Here is a 20,000-nt window from a genome sequence, read left to right as displayed (position 1 = left end):
CCAGGGTAAATATGGTAGTTTTGTCCATTAAATTGTTTTACGTGAAGCCCTCATCGCTGCAGTGTGTTTATGTGTTTACTGCTGTGATTAATGGGCTAGCGGCGGATAATTACTGCAGCAGACGCTACCTGCATGGTGCTGATGCAGAGACTCCGGTGGATGACAAACTGGCTGAGAGCGGCGGAGCGTTTGTAGCTGTTTCTGCCGTGGACCATGAGCAGTCTGCCCAAGTGCTTAAACTGAGTGATGGAGAAATCCGCAGCCAGAGACGCCTGCTTCCCTTCCTGCGCACGCAGAGAAACAAACAAACAGCTCAGAGCGCTCACACGCTTCTTCTGGATCGCCAGCAACAATGTTTTCTAGATTAAGCCAACCTATATTAAGCATGTTCGGATCACTGGGAACCAAAACAACGGCCCACGTAACCACGTCAAGTCAATCGAGGCTTAAGCCGAGTTAGTCACCAATGACTCAGTATCAATTAACCGTCCCATAACGTCTCATTTTGACGAGCCCGGCCCACCACAACTGGGTCAAGTTGGCTTTGTAGTATTTTAGGTGCATTTAGACTCGTCTGACGTCTAGAACGTGTTTCTAAACTGGACGTTCACCTCAGAGTGGGATTCCTGAAATCAGACCATCCTGAAATAAACAAAGTGGAGTCACTGCAGTTTTAAACCCTTGGCCAATAAAGCTAGGCTTCACGTTCACAGTGAAATGCATTAAAGTGTAATATAATAAAATAACAAATGTAGTTAACTAAAATTGTAAATAAAGCATACATTTTTTGAAAACATAAAAATTTCTGCTATCCTGCTACATACATTTTTATTTATTTTTTGTGATTTAGTCATTTCTATCGGTCACATGTTAACTGGCAAGTTAACTTCCGGTCTGCAGCTAGATTATTGTGGGATGCGTTTCCCATACATTTTTTTTATTTGTGGCGACCTGTTATGATAATCAAAACCAGATTTTCCTAAAGGCTTCGCTGAATAAGCATGTGCGCGTAGGCCTAATGTACGTTTAAAAATCAAACCGAGACGTAGGGTGTTTTTTTTTAATCACTGTACCATATATCTGCAGCTCAGAGCTGCTTTGTCCGCCGTTACCGGGGAAACCTACTTTTTTCGTGCTTGGAGCACCTCCTGCTGGCAAAGAATGAATTTGCATTTTTTAATAAATCCGTCTGATTTACCCAGCTAGTCAACAAAAAAAATAATCTACTCTAGAAGGACTTGGCTGTCATTGATACTACTGGGATGTCTACCGGAAGTTAGGCCCACAAAAGCCCACATGCGCAGTAACGTTTGTTAATGTTGTTGTCATTGAAACACACACACACGCGCAAAAATATATAAGTAATAATTAGTCTACACAATAGTCAGGAGTAATATATCCCTGATCCATATAATGTAGCTGAACCATTTATGCGAAATGACACAAAATAAAAATCTAAATTAATAAGAAAAAAAGCTGCAGAAACTAGTTGAACATATTATTCTTTTTGATATTATAACAGATGGTCCTAATTAATCAACACAGCTATAATTAACTACTACTAATAAACTAAAAATGCTAGTTGTTGAATGCTAGTGCAGACGCTGTATTATTTAAAAATGACATGAATAAGTCTAGGAACTTGTTTTTAGAAAACTAGAGTGATTAGTAGCTTGATTTATCTCAATCGTGAGAAGCTGTAGCCTGTGAGTGTTCGAAAGCTCAGCGATGCTGTAAAATCACTTCAGTGTCATGTAATGTAAGAAATGTGAGAACGTGTGTAACACAAGTGCGTTTGATGCAGATGGACGAAAGCCTCCGGAAGCAGGCGGCAGTGTGTTTGACAGGGCTGCTGCTCTGGGAAGTGGTAGCTCTTACTTTGCCTTCCACTCCCACGCCACAGTCTGCTTCCTGGATCATGCTGACATCATTTCCACCGTCCCCTGAGAACCAAAAAAAAAGCAAGTGATGAGCCAGAGACAGCTGGTGCCGTGACCCGGATTGAGACAGAGCAGTGTCATATTTTTGTTTATTGTCATTTTTATTAGTTTTTAGTTTTTTTTTATTGCATATTGCATTACTTTCTATTCATTTGCTTTAGTTTATTTCGTTTTAACTATTTTATTACTACTTTTTCTTTTATTCAACGTAAATTAAACTAAATGAGACATAACGTCTTGGCAAATAGCTGAAATAAAACATGTAATTTCATTGTATTTTAGTTAAAATAGGTAAATATTATTTAGTTAAATATTAAATGTAAAAAATGTAATTTCAATGTCAGCATCTTAGGCTATTTTCATAGCGAAAACTATTTTTAAAAAATCATAATCATAGATTAATAATCATAATAACAGATACAAAGAAAACAGCAAAAGAACAAAAACAACGAAAGATTTTTATGTTTAGATATGATAAAAATGTTGTGTCAAAATTACTTTTCTACATACATTAAAAGCTTGATAGTCCAAAAAAATATATTTGACAGAAAGGGAAATCTTCTAGAACATGCATCGAGTAGGATTAGTTGTATTTTAGTTAACAATATTCACCCCCAACTGATATTATGTCACATGTCAAGACTAAACATGCAATGGAAAGTTAAAACTAAAAAAAGAAAAAAAAAAGGTAAATATATATTGAGGACGATATTAATATATCAATGCTTAATTTTTTTTTTAATTGGATGATAACCTAGGGACACGCAAATCTGGCTAACCAAAAAACAAAGACTACAATATTTAAGTGATTTAGTGGCACAGGGCTGAGAGGAAGTCGCATACTCACCCACGGCGCAGGTGAGTTTTCCGGTGCGTTCCTGCAGCAGTCGAACGATCTGGGCTTTCTGCGTTGGAGCGCAGCGGCAGCAGACGACCGCCGGACACTGACACGCCAACTCCATAAACTCATACTCATAATACTTCAGACAGACCTGCAACAACACCACCAACAAAACTGAGAACAGACCAACACAAAACCTCCACGAATAAAACCTGAATCAAGCTATTGATCTGACTGGTCGTTTACTAAAAATAAATAAAGGCATTAATAATAATTACAAATAAATAAATTAATGGTAAATTCAGCATTTACTAATGCATTATTAATATAGTTTTGTGACCATTAGTTAATGCAGTGTGAACTAACATGAACAAACAAGTTACGACTGTATTTTTATTAACTAATATTAACAAAGAGTGTAATAAACGCAGTATTCATTGTTGTTAATTAATACATAACTAATGTTACCAAGTGACACCTTATCGTAAAAGCGTTACCCAAATGTTACTAGCGCTGTCAAATGATTAATGGCATCCAAAACAAAGGTTTTGTTTATATAATACATGTGTGTGTTGTGTATGGTTATATATATATATATATATATATATATATATATATATATATATATAAAACAATCGTATTTTATACTAGTATCTACAGCTATAGCAGTATTTAAAACATTGCAACTTCTAGTTTACGCTATGTCTTCATTCTATGTCATATATAATATATATATATATATATATATATATATATATATATATACACACACACATATATATATATATATATATATATATATATATATATATATATATATATACACACATATATATATATATATATATATATATATATATATATATATATATATATCTATATATGAATATTGCCTTTTACTGTATTTTGATCAAACGAATGCAGTACCTCTTTGGTCAATGAGCAAAACGAGTCAGGCTTTAATAGCGTGGCCCGAGTCCTGAGTCACTACATTTGATTGCGATAAACAAGTCTCAAAGTAATAGCACAAGTTGCAGGATTTCGTGTTTTATTGATATATACATGTCTTTCACAAACAGAACGGCTCGAGTCTGTGACAGTGTTAGCGGTTTGGTCGAGTCTAATAGGCACATGCAGGCTCACGTTACCTCCAGAGAGTCCCCTGATATCACCAGAGCACAGTCGTGTTTCCTCCTGAAGGCGTTGAGCTCAAGGTGGGCTTCGCTTCGAGTGGTTACCTGCAACCCATCGGGAGAGCTCAGCGTCAGGACTGCTTTTTATCACGCAAACACACGAGCAGCCGCGCGGATAATGATCTCAGAGACACCAGCGGTGAACCACAGCGAGATCCTCTGACTCAGATATTAACTCCAGCTGTCAGTCGCATGGCAGACCGTGCCAGATTCAACTAGCTATCTGCTCAACCGTCTAAACTGTGAGGTCTGCTAGTTTCACACAGGAAGTTCACTATAACTATCTGTTGTTTTTGTATTTACAGATGAGCAGATACTGCTTGATTAAGACGTTAGATTAAACGATTAAAAGGACTAAACCTGTTCGCTCTGTGAGCAACTGTGTTGCATTCAAATGTGAGTTTCTTTTATTATTTTAAACTAAACTAAACTATATATATATATATATATATATATATATATATATATATAAACAAACATGAACCAAAATCAATTTTAGCCCTATATTCTTAAGCTGCAAATCAGCATATTAGAATGATTTCTTAAGTATCATGTGACACTGAAATTAAGTTAATATTAAAAAGCATTGAATAGACGTAACTTTAGAAATAAATACTTGGTTTAACATTGTATAAACATTACAGTAAATTGGTACGCCAAACATGAAACCAAAATCGGAAGTACATTCAACTGATTCATTCAAATGGCTGATTCATCTTCATGGATCGGTCATTTCAAACGGCAGTGAAGAAATTCATTCATTCAGAAATGAAGCAAGAGACCATCCTTACAAACGAGTTACTGAATCGTTAATTGATTTGTACAGAACGAAGAGAGTGACTCTTTATGAATGGATCACTAACCACTGACTCACTCGATTCATTCAAACATGGCAAACACAGTTTAGATTTGTTCAAATGGCTGATTCATTCAGTAATGAAACGCTGCTGTGTGTAGCTTCGAAGACAACAGTGCTATGCTGTGGCTTTGTTTAGAAATACTTTTGTTCACAAAACTGAGAAAAAGCAGACAATATTGTGTCTAAAACAACTAACTTGTTCATATTAAAAATCTATTTCACTTTTGCAGTCATGCAGATACGTGAGGAAAATGGCACTCTTGCTTGCTTACAACACAGTATTATTAAATATGATATGGAAATTCATACAGGAGCATCCTTTGCTCTCGTATTATGAATCGTAGGGGCATATAACGGCATTCTCAAAGGCTACATCACCAACTATTCCTTTATAATTAATCTCAAAACATGAACCAAAACCAATTTTGGACGCATAAATCCATCCAAAACTCCTCGCCAACAGAGAGGATGTTTTCTAATTGGTGGACGTTCACATAAGAGCAATTCATCTGTCAATTTCAAACACACCAGAGCTCAATCTGGATGCCATTTGCGTCCAGGAGGAAGTCAATCCAGATGCCGCAACGATCTGCAGGGAACGAGGTGCCTGTTTTCATGTCGTGCCAGCCATTGTCTTCTGTTTCCAGGAACCGCTGCAGCGAGGAGGATTCAACCTTCCTCAGAGCGGCCTATCTTTCTGCGGCAGCACGCCACATGGGAACTCCACAAGAGCTCATAGAGTCACGTTTCACTGAGAAAGGGCACAGCGAGGCTTCAGGAAGCTACTTTCCCTGTTTGGATCGACGAAGGCTACTAAACGTAATCAAGCTTTGGAGCTCAATTGTGTTGGAGACATTTGGTGCAAGATTTATTGAGCTAGTGCACTACTGTTCAAAAGTTGTTTATTTTTTAGAGAAATTACTAGATCGATAGTTTTCACATGTTGTCCCACTCCTATAGTAAACAAAGCTTACAGAGATTGCTGAATTGGATATTTTAATATTACTGTTTTAAATGTATTAAGCAAATGTTTCTACAATGTCTTGTTCAATGACTGAAATGGTCAAAACATAAATTTTGTTCACATACTTTTGTTATTTTGTTTTGAGAGGTGATTTAAGTATCTGTAGCTATGAAAATGGCTGCAACTCTATTGACGTTCGACTCATGTGACTGAAAACTATTAATTCATCAAGGAGCCATTAAATGGGTCAGAATTGTCAGTAAAGTCATTTATAATGTCACAGAAAGTTTAATTTACAAATAAATGCTATTCTTTTCGACTTTCTATTCAGCATAAAATCCTGAAAAAATAACGCATGGCAATTTCCACAATAATATTAAGCTGCTGTCAACACTGATAATAACGAGAAGTGTTTTTTGAGCAGTAAATCAGTATATGAGGATCATTTCTAAAGGATCCTTTGACGCTGAAGACTTGAGTAATGATGCTGAAAATTCAGCACTGCTTCACAGATAGACAACTAGATCACAACTATTTTATCTTTTGAACGGTAGTGCAAATTTGACAGATTACATCTCTATTTTTGGTGTATAATATCGGGTATTGTTCCTATTCATTTCAATGGCAACCACTCGACTGCCATCTATGCACACGGGCTCACGTTTCCAGATATTTTTCTCCTGAAATGACGTCCCCAAACACCGTTTGTCTGATGGCACCAAAATAACAAGCACACCCCAAACCCTTCACTAGAGGCCAAAAAACACACGGCTTTTCTCATTACGCGCCTTCAGAAAGAATAGAGCACTGTTAAAATATCTACAACAACGTAATGAAAGATTTGCAACCCGAAAATAAGCACCACTCATTTTTTCCCCGGCACAGATCCTAGAGTTTGTTTAAAGATCTATAGCCTGTTTCTACGGGTCGGGGAGAAAACGGGAAACATTTTACTTATTACTTAACCCCAAGGGAAATAAATCATAACAGAAGAATAAGATGTGACCTATTTAAAAATAATGGTTGAACTATGTAGTCTAGGGAGGACTTACAGGCCTGAACACGTGGATGTCCTGATTGCGGGTCACTAGATGGGCGTTTTTGGCTGTGCAGGTTGCAGTCTCTAATTTGTCCCCGGTCAGCATCCAAACCTGGACAAAGAACAGGTTTAGTTCAATCAGGCTTGACATTGACGTACCTAAGCACTCGTGTTAACACGTCAACAAACAGCTCGTTTTAAAGGCGTATAGGGTAAGCAGAGTATACTCCTTAGAAAAACCAGTGGTACAAAAGCTAAAAAGTAGATGCTTGTAGCATATGGTACACACTAGGACCTTAAAGGCACATATTATTACCCTTTCTCAGAAAGGCAACGCTAGTGCCTTTAGACATTTTCCAAATCAATCATGATGTTATAATGCATCGATAAATCCCATCTTTTCATTCTAATTAGAGTTTTTGTCCTGACCAGCTTCAACCGGCAAAAGCGTTGCATGTCAAGACATTTTGATAAACGCTACTATTTTTGGCGCATTGTGCCGGAGGCTCCGCCCACATCGAAATCTCATTGTCTGTGCATGTTCGTGCGTGCCAACTGACTTTGATGCCAGCGTTGCGCAGTATCTCCAGAGTGGGTCTGACGTCGGCCTGTAGCTGGTCTTCGACTCCAGTGAGACACAAGAGCTCCATCTCCATCTCCAAACTCTCTATGACTGTGGCCACCTTCAGTGAGCGATCGTGAACGCTCAGCTTGGCCTGGACGTAGCGAGCCTGCGGTGCGTGTGAATGATGTTAGACACAACACGAGTAATGCACATTTATGCTATTTATTTTACATGGGATTTAAGAGCAGGTGACAATAGAACTGACAATAATAACTTTATATAAATACAATGGATACAGTTAATGCATACAGGTTTTCTATTTAGGAAATAACATTTTGTGGGAGTCTCACACACACACACACACACACACACACACAAATATTAAAATATATTTACAGATTAAACATTTGTTGAATTAAATAGATACATTAAATGTAAATGAAAATAAAATAATAAAATAGTAAATAAAGAAAATAACAATTAGTTATAATTTTTATTATTATTGCTATAATTATTGCTATTATTTTAAAACAATAAGAATGATTATTATTATTTTATATAACAATAATTGTAATAATAATAATAATAATAATTGTTAATGTTCAAATTAGTTATTAATAAAGTATAATTACCATAATAATAATAATAATAATAATAAGTATTATTATTATTATGCATTAATTATACAGTCACAAAATTATAATTTTAATTGTTTCATTTTAATCATAAAACATGCATGAGATATATATATATACACACACACACACATATATGAACGTGAACTATATTTAAAGAAAGTTTAGCACATAAAAACAGAAACACATTAAGTGCAAAAATATATTAAATTATAATTTTTTATTTACCTACTTTTATTTCTGATTTAAACAACTCGGGGGTCAATATTGGAGTCATAAAGCCCTGCTAATTGAAAAAAAATCCTCCCTGTTTTAGTCATTTCCATTCTACAAACATCTATTTGCTCATGTCTTTCCTATCTGCTTTATCAGTGCATCACGGCGCTTAACTAAAAATGCACGTAACTCCGACCTCCGAACTACTGGCTGTTTTTTTGTTTCGTTTTGCTTTTGCCGAAAGAAAAAGGGGAAACCTATCAGACGTGAGAAAGCTCGGACCGCTGATACTTTAAATAATCAGTGTCAGAATCACGCAACCTTGAGTTGACCCCTGGAAGCGACGTACCGGTCTGAAGCCAGAGCTTCGGAGGGCACGGCCCACAATCGCAGCGAGATAAAGAGCAAACAATGTGTGTGCGAGTCACACAGGAACACACTCTCACTCGGTGACTCACACGCTCGGTGAGTCACTGCCGCCCACCCGCTCACACACAATCACACACTTCAGCTCGGAGAGCGGGAGAAGAAACAACTCTTTCTCTGTGTGTGTGGGCGGGGTAACTTTCATTTTGGGGGTGTTCCCTGTGGAAAACATGTTACATTTCTTTCTGACAATTACTGTTGACGATGGACGGTTGCTAGGAGGCCGCTTAATCCGGCTAAATATAGATTAGCACCTGGATATTGTCGTTATAAACATGCAAAGGTCACCATCTACACCGGCCGTTCTCACACACCGAACAGGCAGCACGAAATATGCCGCTTATTAATTGCTGAATTATTCATATGACACAAGCTGAAAGGGAACATGGACGTATTAGCCAAATATTTGCTGCGCATGGTCACATTACCAAGCAACCGTTATATGAAATTGCAGCATAATAATTTGATTTCAGCTCGACTGGATTTATGGCCTGTGAGCGTCGAGAACAAAAGACGCATGAAGTGTTTTCGTATAAATAGCATGACACGGTTTGTTGAATGTTATTATTTAGTATTGTGTTTCATGCTGGCCGTGGCTTTTGCCATACTATGGAAGTTCGGTTACCAATAACATAGACGAAAGAAACTCGGAAGAATCTGACGCTGGGTAAATAATGACAATATTTTCATTTTTTGGTGAAGCACCCCATTAAGAACCACTCGTCTATGTTTTTAATACAAAAACAAACAAAGAAGTCCACCTCAAATTATTAATGCAAAAAATTAATGCAGTACATTTTGGGGTTTTAATTACAAAAGTGATCAAAATGATTGTCTTTAGTAGAGAAAGTCAACCTAGAATGTTAATATAATCACCAACTGACAGCTTTACAAAAGTGAATTATATTGATGTGAGCATGCAACAAACCATAATTTTTTGAGTCAAATAGTCATGAGCCATTTATAAATATATATATATATATATATATATATATATATATATATATATATATATATATATATATATATATATATAAAAAAAAAATATATATATATAAAGAAAAAATATATATATAAAAAATATATATATATATATATATATATATATATATATATATATATATATATAAATAAAAAATATATATATATATAAAATATATTTACAAACATTTTAAATTTTCTAATCCTATCCTATAAAATATTCTAATTATCAAAAAAATAAGTATTTCACAATGATTTCAGAAAAACTATGTGACAACAAAGACCGGAGTAACCAGCTTTGATCAAAGGAATAAATTACATTCTGAAATGTATTCAAAGAATATATTATACTGTATTTTTATTTATACGGTCACAGAAAACATCTAAAAGCTTGACCATAAGCGTCTGAACGATAGTGTAAAATTATATAGCTGTCCACAACAACTGCAGCAGGACGACTCTTCCACATCATTTTCTTTCCATGTCTTTTGAGCCAAGTCTTTAAATTCCTCATATTAATGCAACAATCTATCAGCAATTATCCACCCCAGGATTTTGTTCCACAGCAAACTTTCTAATGACTAAGCGTTGGAAACTCACCTCAAAATCTTGGTATTGTTCTTCCGTTAGGGATTTTTTGGCCACCACCAGCACCCTCAAACCTTCCCTGGCCATATTCCCGCACTGATAAAGTAAGCAGAAAACAAATTCTTAACACACAAGTCACAAAACCTCTTGGCATGAGCATGACGTGGCTTTAAAATCATTTAAAATGACCTCCTCCTCGAGCCAGTCGTTGTACTGAACGATGCCGGCCATCACCACATCAGCTCCCTTCATGTAAAACGTGATTTCTCCTGTGGATTCATCCTAGCAAACATGAGCACAATAGATTTCATTTAGGGCTGGCAGTTTAACGCGTTAACTTATATTTGTGCATTGACTTATATTTCATACAGCTGTTGACCAACATGATGCAGGGCAACAATTCCACATAAATCCAGTTATGCCTAAAAAAAAAAAAAAAAAAAAAAATTAAGATACTGGGGTAAAAATGGCCCTGTATGAGTTTTTAATCATATGATAAGCGAGATCACGCGAGAGCGATGTCAGACGAATGCCGTTTCTGTCCCGAACGTGATATTTATTACACAATAGTTCAATATTAGTTCATAGTTAATATTGCGTTACATTTTAAAGACAATATTATGTTTTTGCTCAGTTTTGCAGAGAACGTATTACGTATTAAAGCCGTAGCAGAACGGTTTCGTGTCTCCAAGCAACACGGCTGAACGAATCTACATTTAGAACAAATCGTGTGAATCAATGATTCAAAGCCATCTCCTTCGTTACTGAATGAAACGTTTGACTCAATGAGAAAATGACTCAAAGACATTTACCGCCACCTGCTGGCAGATTTAGCTTCTTATTTAGAGTATCATGCAATAATAAAATAATAATAATCATAATAAATGCATTAGTTCACCCGCTAAAACGTACGTAAACCTGGATTATTTAGTTTGGTGAAAGATAAGGCTTTTTTTGTTGTTTCATAACGTATGTTGTGCCTATAGGTATATGTGTCATAAATACTATGTTGAAGAAAATAAATAAATTTGTAATCTCTACTTGATGCTTTCTAATATAATAAAAAAATAACGTCCAATTTATTTCACGATTAATTCGATTGATTAATCCAAATACCATGCAATTCATTAGATACATTTTAATACTTTATTATTATGAAAAAAAATAAAAGGATTATGATTTATGCACATACACTAAGGAACATGGCAGCATGGAGACCAATCATTCTCAAATGCACTAAGTGAAACAGGAAGAGCTCACAGGTAAGCAGGACAGCCTGAGCTGTTTTTTCCCCAAGCATTCATTTTGGGTTTCCTTGATCGTCCTTGAAGGTGTTTTAAAAGGATTCTGCAGAGGAAACCAGGTTCAGCTGCTGGTTTCCTCAAACACTGATACAGGCTTCGGTCCAGGCCAACAACAATAGCCGTGAGTCTGCGCGGGGAGAGTTAGTCATCAAGCCCAGGGCAGGGTCACAACTTTCTCAGATAACACTCAGTCTAGTCACATCATTTTTTGGGCTGATTTTCAAGTATTGCATTGTTTAAAAGGGTAAAGCACAAACTAGATTTTTACATTTTCTGGCTTGTGCTAAACTCAGAGACCCACCTTGATAATATAACACTCCAGGCATAATTTATAGTTTATTATTTTCCAGGAAATATCTGAAGTAAAGCACCGCGTCTCCAGAACAAGCCGCATAAATTAAGGTGTCACTGATGTCCAAAATATAAACGATGCAAACACAAAAAGATAGAACTAAATACAACAAAAAAAAAAAAGTTTGAAAGGCTGAAGGTTGAAATTTATGGGGTGTGCAAAACTTTTTTTTTATTTTTGAACGTTACGGGACAAGTAACATACTTTAAAAGTTTAATACCTTTTGGGTTAATTTTATAATAATATATACACATATTTAGTTGTACTGCTTTATTTTTTAGTTATCAAAAATAAATAAATGTGCAAGTTAATACATTAATAATATTTTGAAATATAAATAATAATTTTTTAAAGATAAAAAAAAAAAATATGTGTGTGTAATAAAAATAAATTGTATTACTTTGTTGAAAAAATATGTTTTTATATGTTTATTTAATGTTGGTTTTTTTTTTACTTAAAAATAAAAATATATATATTTTAATTCAGAAATGTAGAACATTTATAATATAAATATTAAACTGAAAATAATTTACACAAATATAGTATTAATTAACGCAATTAAATGTTAAAAACGCTGTCCACCGTTATTAAATTAATAATAAGCATATTATACAAAAATAAATAATAAAAAATGTCAACTACACGGTAAAAAGTACTTTTTAAAGTAAATGAAACAAAGATTACTAAAATACTAATACTAAAAATACTAATTTTCTTTATAACTAATTGCTAGCAATAAAAATAACCTTTACAAATTAAATAACCTTACACCATTTTCTTAGATGAGTTTTTTAACTCATGTTTAATGGCTGTACTATCATAATATATGCAGCACTGAAAACGCTTCTGTTTAATGTTTTGCTATTATCCTAATGTCTTCTCAGACTTTTGGTTCCCTTCTATATGTCAGATGGGTCATTTTTGAAGTTAATGGACTTGAGAGACACTCACTCGCACTATGATGCCCATGCGCTTGCTCTCGTAGGTAAAGGGGAAGATCTGCAGGATGGTGAAGTTCAGTATTTGTCCACTAGGTGTCCTCAGCTGCATTGAAGATTGATCTCTACCGACCAGAGTCAGACCGACACTCTCCGTCCACTGAACCAGAGACACCTAATGCATGAGAGAGAGAGAGAGAGAGAGAGAGAGAGAGAGAGAGAGAGAGAGAGAGAGAGAGACAGAGAGAGAGAGAGAGAGAGAGAGAGAGAGAGAGAGAGAGAGAGAGAGAGAGAGAGAGAGAGAGAGAGAGAGAGAGAGAGAGAGAGAGAGAGAGAGAGAGAGAGAGAGAGAGAGAGAGAGAGAGAGAGAGAGAGAGAGAGAGAGAGAGAGAGAGAGACAGAGAGAGAGAGAGAGAGAGAGAGAGAGAGAGAGAGAGAGAGAGAGAGAGAGAGAGAGAGAGAGAGAGAGAGAGAGAGAGAGAGAGAGAGAGAGAGAGAGAGAGAGAGAGAGAGAGAGAGAGAGAGAGACAGACAGACAGAGAGACAGAGAGAAAGATAGATAGAGAGAGACAGAGAGAGAGAGAGAGAGAGAGAGAGAGAGAGAGAGAGAGAGAGAGAGAGAGAGAGAGAGAGAGAGAGAGAGAGAGAGAGAGAGAGAGAGAGAGAGAGAGAGAGAGAGACAGAGATCCAAGAAGAAAACACTGTAAGTAAACTCCCAAGTTTCATGAAACAAACAGGAAGCAATCGTTCTGGCTTCCTCTCTAAGCAAATCAATTAAACGTGTTACATGCGGTTTTCTTGGACAAAAAGCGAGCTCCAAATCAAAACACAGAACTATTGTGTTTTACGTCTCAACTGTTTTTTGGACGTGTGGCGCAGAAAACACAAGTATGCAATGGGCCACCAATTATAAGCATGTTCTCTTCTGGGAACATGTGAAGATAAAGGCAAACCAGATGCCATCCATTAGTGTGACGCTGAAGGGGGGTATTTCTGGGAGGCAGAAGTTATTGCCCAATAACTTCCAGACCAAGGGTTACAGAGAGATCAAAAAACCCGATTTCTTATGCCCTCCCTGAGTAGCTGCTAATAACATATCTCACAGTACACAGTATCCAGATGGGCAGACCGCTGCCCCAAAACAGCTCTCACTGTTTCAGACCAACAAATGAGGCTTGTCCAAAGTATGTGTAGAAAAAGTGATGTTGCCAATTTAAAATTATTTTGAGATTTGTGTGTGCGTCCAGACCTATTAATCCATTGTAAATAAACTAGTAGAAAATAATATTTATTAATTCATTCATTTGTATTTGAATAAATGTTCAATTAAATAATAAAGCAGTAAAAATATTGTGTATTATATTTTGAATGTTTTCAATTTCTAAATAAAAAATTTAATTATATATATGTGTGTGTCTTTTTTCTTCTATATTTTAAACAATATTTATTTATTATTCAAATTACTTAAAATACTCGTTTTAGGATATGCATGTATTTTTAAATTATGTAATATTAAATAACAGTAAAGTACAAATAATTGTATATTTTAATCTTATATCATGAATGCTTTTCATTTCTGAAATAATAATTTGAACCTATTTTTCTAGGTAAGTAAAAATATATACATGCATACATACATCTCACGTTTATTTTTGGCAAAATATTTATATATAAAAATATATATTTACCATTTAACCTATTTATTTATTATTGACTTATTGGTAACTAAATAATAGAACAGTACAATTTATTTATCTGAATTAAGACTCAAATAGAGAAACGACAGGAAAACCATAAAACAGGAAATGACATGACAAAGACAACTGTAGTCCCTTATGAATTTTTTTATTATTATTATTAAAACTTTAACAAAACTTTAAGGTAATAAATGAATGAAAATATTAGTTCTAAAAATTTATGCAAATAAATGTGTGTAATATATATATATATATATATATATATATACACATATATATATATATATATATATATATATATATATATATATATATATATATATATATATATGTGTGTGTGTATATATAAAATATATGTGTATATATATAAAAATAAAGCATGGCTGGAGGAGCAACAATGGTCTGTAAAACAATACCAGATCAGTGCGTCATGTCTTTCCGTCAAACGTGGAGGTTCTGCTACAGAACATGTACATGTGTTTAGTCAGCGTCTCTGTGAAGGCATATACAGTCAGTGTGACGGCACGCAGTGGTTAAAACCAAACCAGCAATGATGCGATCGGTGCCTACGTAACCACAGCATTGGTCAATTGATCACTGCATGCGTCACTCGCTCCTGGCCCGACTGATCTGGGTTTGGTGCCCAGAAATGACCGAATGTGAGACAGGACATCTGCAGAAGCGATCGGCTGCAGTGTACGCCAAACACTCGACTCATCATTTGGTAATAATCTAATACCTGGCCAGGGGATGATGAAGTATGTGGCGACTCACAAATGATTCTTTAAAGTGAAATCAAAGATAGATCGATTGAGTTAAGAGTTACTCGGCACAATTCTTCTTTAAATCCGAGAGACATCATTAGTTTGGCAAAAATGAAAATGAGGCTGTAAAGGACAAAAGAACCGGCCATTCACACCTATTTCATTCAACAATTGACTTCATGTTTTTGCATATTTATGTCTGTGTAAACCACTGGAATAGAATACATTTTTTCGAATGATTTTTATGTTCTACTTGTGAAATTTCTTTCACTCATCATTTAAATATTTATGCATCATCTAATTTAATTGCTTGTTTTTTATGAACTTTTATTTTAAAAAAAATATCACATTCTTGTATTGTACATTTGTACATGTACATGTATTTGCAATAAATAAAAAAATATATATATATATTTTTTTTTCTCCAATATTCAATATATTTTTCAATATTTTTAACAAATATTTTATAACCGTTTTTAATTATTATTATATTTTAATAATAATTATAATATTTTAATAATATAAAAGTTTTTAATTATACAAATTTTCATATAATTTAAATGATCATGTTTCATGAGTATTAAGGATTTAACTTTAAAAATATTTAAAAATTTTAATTTTAATTAATCAATGTTACAAAACATTTCAATTCCAAATAAATGATGTAAAAAACATTTTTTCAAGAAAAGTTTTTTACTTTCTGTTCTCCAATGTTTTAAAAAAAATTATTGAAATATTTGTACGTTAAAATGAATACATTTAATATATTTAATTCAATTAATATATTGGTTTAAAACAGGTTTTCGTTCTGAAACTAGCATTATTTATAAATAAATTTATACACGTTAACTTGATGTCTTAAGAAAGAATGGGCAGTATCGTCATGAATAAGACCGTGGTACCTCATCTGGACTGGAGGCCTGGTAAACCCTGCATGTGTCTTCATAGTGCATCTCAGCTTCGGCCTGATCCGTCACACCGTTGGACTCGTACACCGGGGTCACGTTGTGCACCAGTGCGATGGCCTTCACCGCCTCGTGCACTCGACTGCTGATGGTCTTCCTCACTTTAGTGGCGCCCGGTGCCCGAGAGGCCTGCAGGTCTTGCGGTGGCTGTGGAGATCAGATTCAACGTGACCGTCTATTACAACAAAGCAATTATCACGACTAAAACTGTAAAAGTTAAATCTCTTACTTACTGACTGAAACCATTATTAGTCATTCCTTAATCACACCATGACTTAAAGGTTTAGGGGCATTCATTTTTTTTTAGTATAGTAAAGGATGCATTAAACTGATCAAAAGTGATATTTACAAAAATTATATTTCAACTAAGCGCTGCTCTATTAAACACCACAAAATGCATTCACGTAGAGAACAGTTATTTAAAGTTGCAATAAAATATTTCACAATTTTCGATGCTTTTGTTTTCTTAGAAACACGGAGACTGGCCATATTTTGCTAATACTTTTAGGCACGATTTCATAGAGTTTAGCCTAAGCCAGGATTATGCCCATAGGTCGATTAAGTCTTAGAAAAGAACATTACTGGTGTGCACCTTAAGATAAAACAAAAGCACAGACACGTTTTAAGATCGGTTGTGTGTTTCTTTCAATTGAAACAGCTCAGATTTACTTTTAGTCTAAGACTAGTCTTAAAACTGCACTTTGGGATAGCTTTCTCCACAAAAGATATATGCAAATCCAATTTTTTTTTCAAAATAAAGACTCAAACACATCCTTAAAAAAATTATTTCTTTACACGTAAAACTATTTTACTGTAAAGACAAGCCTTCTCATTATTAATGACCGGATTTGAATCTAAAAGTCGACAAAATGATCAAAATATCCATGTCTCTGATAGCTAATAAACCGACCCTCGCTAATATCCTGAAAAAGGACTCATAAACGCTCCCAGATGTGTTGCATATATGAACAATTACCTTCAGCACCGAGCTACTATTTATAGAGCGCACGTTTCCGAGGGCTAATGACAGAGTTTGTAAGTTCGTATATAAGCTATTGAGAGGCCGGAGTACCAGTAACCCCGGCTTCCTGCCTCAGTGACCTCTGGTGTCAAACGAACAAAACATATCAGTGAGAGGTGAAAGGAACTCATTTTACAAGGACTTCAATCTGTTTTCTGGACAAACACTCAACAATTGTGCTCTGTGAGGGCTTTGCTAAACAGGAAGGTAGTACAGTGATGGCCTGCGTCTCTATTAGCTAATTAAAGGTGGGTGGTATGATCAAAAATCAGACGTCGTAGATAAAACCAATCTGATATGATATGTTTATGCATTCAGCAGATGCTCTGAAGCACTTTACGTCGCATTCAAGATACACATTTTATCCGTTCATGTGTTAAAGCCATGCAAAATACAGTTATATTTTAGGATTCAATTTCATTGGTTTTTATTAGGCTTTCAAAAAAAAGTTTTTTAAAAAAAGGATTGTTTCTATTAAAATGTGATTTAAAAAAAAAAAAAAGAAAAAAAGTGCTGCACACTTTTGTCAACATTTACAGATTATATACTGTATATATATATATATATAGATATATATACTGTGTATATATATATATCTATATATATATGTATATATACTGTATATATATATATATATATATATATATATATATATACTGTGTATATATATATATATATATATATATATATATATATATACTGTGTGTATATATATATATCAAAATATATTGATATATATATCAAAAAATAATACAAATTAAAAATAAACAAATCTAAAATGAATGAACATCTTAAAAACAAATAATAATAATAATAATAATAATAATAATATTATTACTGTTATTATCATCATTATTATTAGATATTATACAAATAAAACATATTACTACTGTAATATTTAGAATAATAATAATAATAATAGATAAATTAATAAAAGATAAATAATAAAAGAAAAATTATCTTACAGTACAATTGTAATATTAGAATAATATTTATGGATTTTGATTCCTTTTTTTTTTTTTAAATGTTAAATAGTGCTGCCAAACAATTAATCACCTTCAAAAGTTGTTGTTTACTTAATACACGTGTGTGTATAATTATATACCTTTGCACAAATTACACATGCATTGCGATACTTTGCACAAAACTAGGTGTACATGAGTTAGACGCTAAAACCGAACGCAAGCATGCTCAGTTTGACATGGATTGGAAATACCTGAGTGTAAGCGCTGAACACGTGACTCTGCACTTCATCCATGGAGTCCATCCCATACGCCACGGTTCCAAGATGGAGTCGCCTGAACACCATCTCATTCTGAGTAAGAGTCCCTGTGAAAGGCATTAACGTCAGTGGAGGGCGAGTCATCCTGCCTAACCAAACAGATCTGTTTATATGATTACAACTACAGGTATTCGTTTTCGCAGATGTTTTTAGTAACATTTAGTGTTGTTTTTTTTAACTGAATGTAAAATTATTAAGAGTAACTTTCAATAAACATACAATAAACCTCAAGATAAATTAGAAATGTATTAAAAAAGGTGTAAAGTTGAAACATGAAAATGTACCAAATTTTAAAAATGTATATATATATAAATTTTAATATATATATATATATATATATATATATATATATATATATATATATATATATATATATATATATATATATATATATATATAAATACAAATGTAAATTCATATCACAATATCTTAATAAAAATAAATAAAATAAAAATACCAATTGATGATTTTTCACATTTATTTATATATATATATATATATATATATATATAATTATTATTATTATTATTATTATTAAATATATATATTAAAAATGTAAATTCATATCACAATATCTTAAAAATAACACTGTCAACATTTACATTTACTAAGTTAAATTAAACCTTAAATTAAAATTTTAATAACTCTTAAAACTTTAATAAATATTAATAAAACAATTACACTCAATTACACCATAACGGTGTTCAAATAGCTATAGTCGGGTTTGAACCAACAATTTTTCAGCCTACGTCTTCTTAATAACACACAACAAAAGTGTTTGGCTTTAAAAATCGAACTATATTCGGATCTTTAAACTACAGGCAGTACACACTGTACAATATGCAACGCACTAGTATATAATACGGTAATAAAAGAGAAATATCTGTGAAAGGAACCGTCAGCCCCTAACAACCTCCCCTGATCGACATGCACTTCCTGCAGCCAAAAACCTCGAACGTTACGATATAAACACTAATGGCTTGTTAATGACAAAGAGCCTCGTGTTCGTTTCCTGACACCTCTCGCGTCGGCCGCCCTTAAACAGATCCTCGCGGTAGTATTTCAGTCAGGCGTCGCTGGTCTAGCCCTTACATTACGATGACCTCTGACCTCCTTTATTCACTGGCTCGGTCAAGCTACATCAGCGTCCGTGTGGGAAACGGGCAGTAGTTTTACAGGCGGTCGAATGCATAAATTTGAAGGCTAGCGCCGGCTGACTCTGTGTGGTAAGCGTGCGAGGATGAGAGCCTTCAGCTCGTCTCTGATTTAAGGCTGTAATAAGTGGCATGTCTGCGCTCTCGGCACACAAGTTTAAGCCCTCAGCTACCTGTGTGCTACTGGGAGGATCTTTTAAAAACACTTCAACGCTATCAACTCTCAAACACGCCAGCACCACGCTCTCACTTCTGCTTTGGTTCATTCAGAAAAGC

General features: G+C 34.3%; 1 protein-coding gene across 1 annotated transcript in view; it reads right to left on the bottom strand.

Annotated features, from left to right (window-relative positions):
• The window catches only part of LOC122332874 (probable phospholipid-transporting ATPase IIA), a 44,758-nt gene that overhangs the window by 10,209 nt on the left and 14,549 nt on the right, over positions 1-20,000 (bottom strand). Inside the window, exons 13-23 of the mRNA XM_043230316.1 lie at positions 18,505-18,617; positions 16,205-16,414; positions 12,855-13,016; positions 10,437-10,529; positions 10,260-10,343; positions 7,397-7,567; positions 6,850-6,948; positions 3,930-4,019; positions 2,788-2,932; positions 1,879-1,943; positions 129-284 (exon numbers count right to left, since the gene is read on the bottom strand). Of these exons, the coding sequence (XP_043086251.1) occupies positions 129-284; positions 1,879-1,943; positions 2,788-2,932; positions 3,930-4,019; positions 6,850-6,948; positions 7,397-7,567; positions 10,260-10,343; positions 10,437-10,529; positions 12,855-13,016; positions 16,205-16,414; positions 18,505-18,617 (1,388 nt within the window). The remainder of the gene's footprint in view (positions 1-128; positions 285-1,878; positions 1,944-2,787; positions 2,933-3,929; positions 4,020-6,849; positions 6,949-7,396; positions 7,568-10,259; positions 10,344-10,436; positions 10,530-12,854; positions 13,017-16,204; positions 16,415-18,504; positions 18,618-20,000) is intronic.

This window comes from Puntigrus tetrazona, unplaced genomic scaffold, assembly GCF_018831695.1.
Source record: "Puntigrus tetrazona isolate hp1 unplaced genomic scaffold, ASM1883169v1 S000000148, whole genome shotgun sequence".
Taxonomy (NCBI): domain Eukaryota; kingdom Metazoa; phylum Chordata; class Actinopteri; order Cypriniformes; family Cyprinidae; genus Puntigrus; species Puntigrus tetrazona.
Note: the sequence above shows the minus strand (reverse complement) of the source record. Positions and strands in the feature narration are given on the sequence as shown.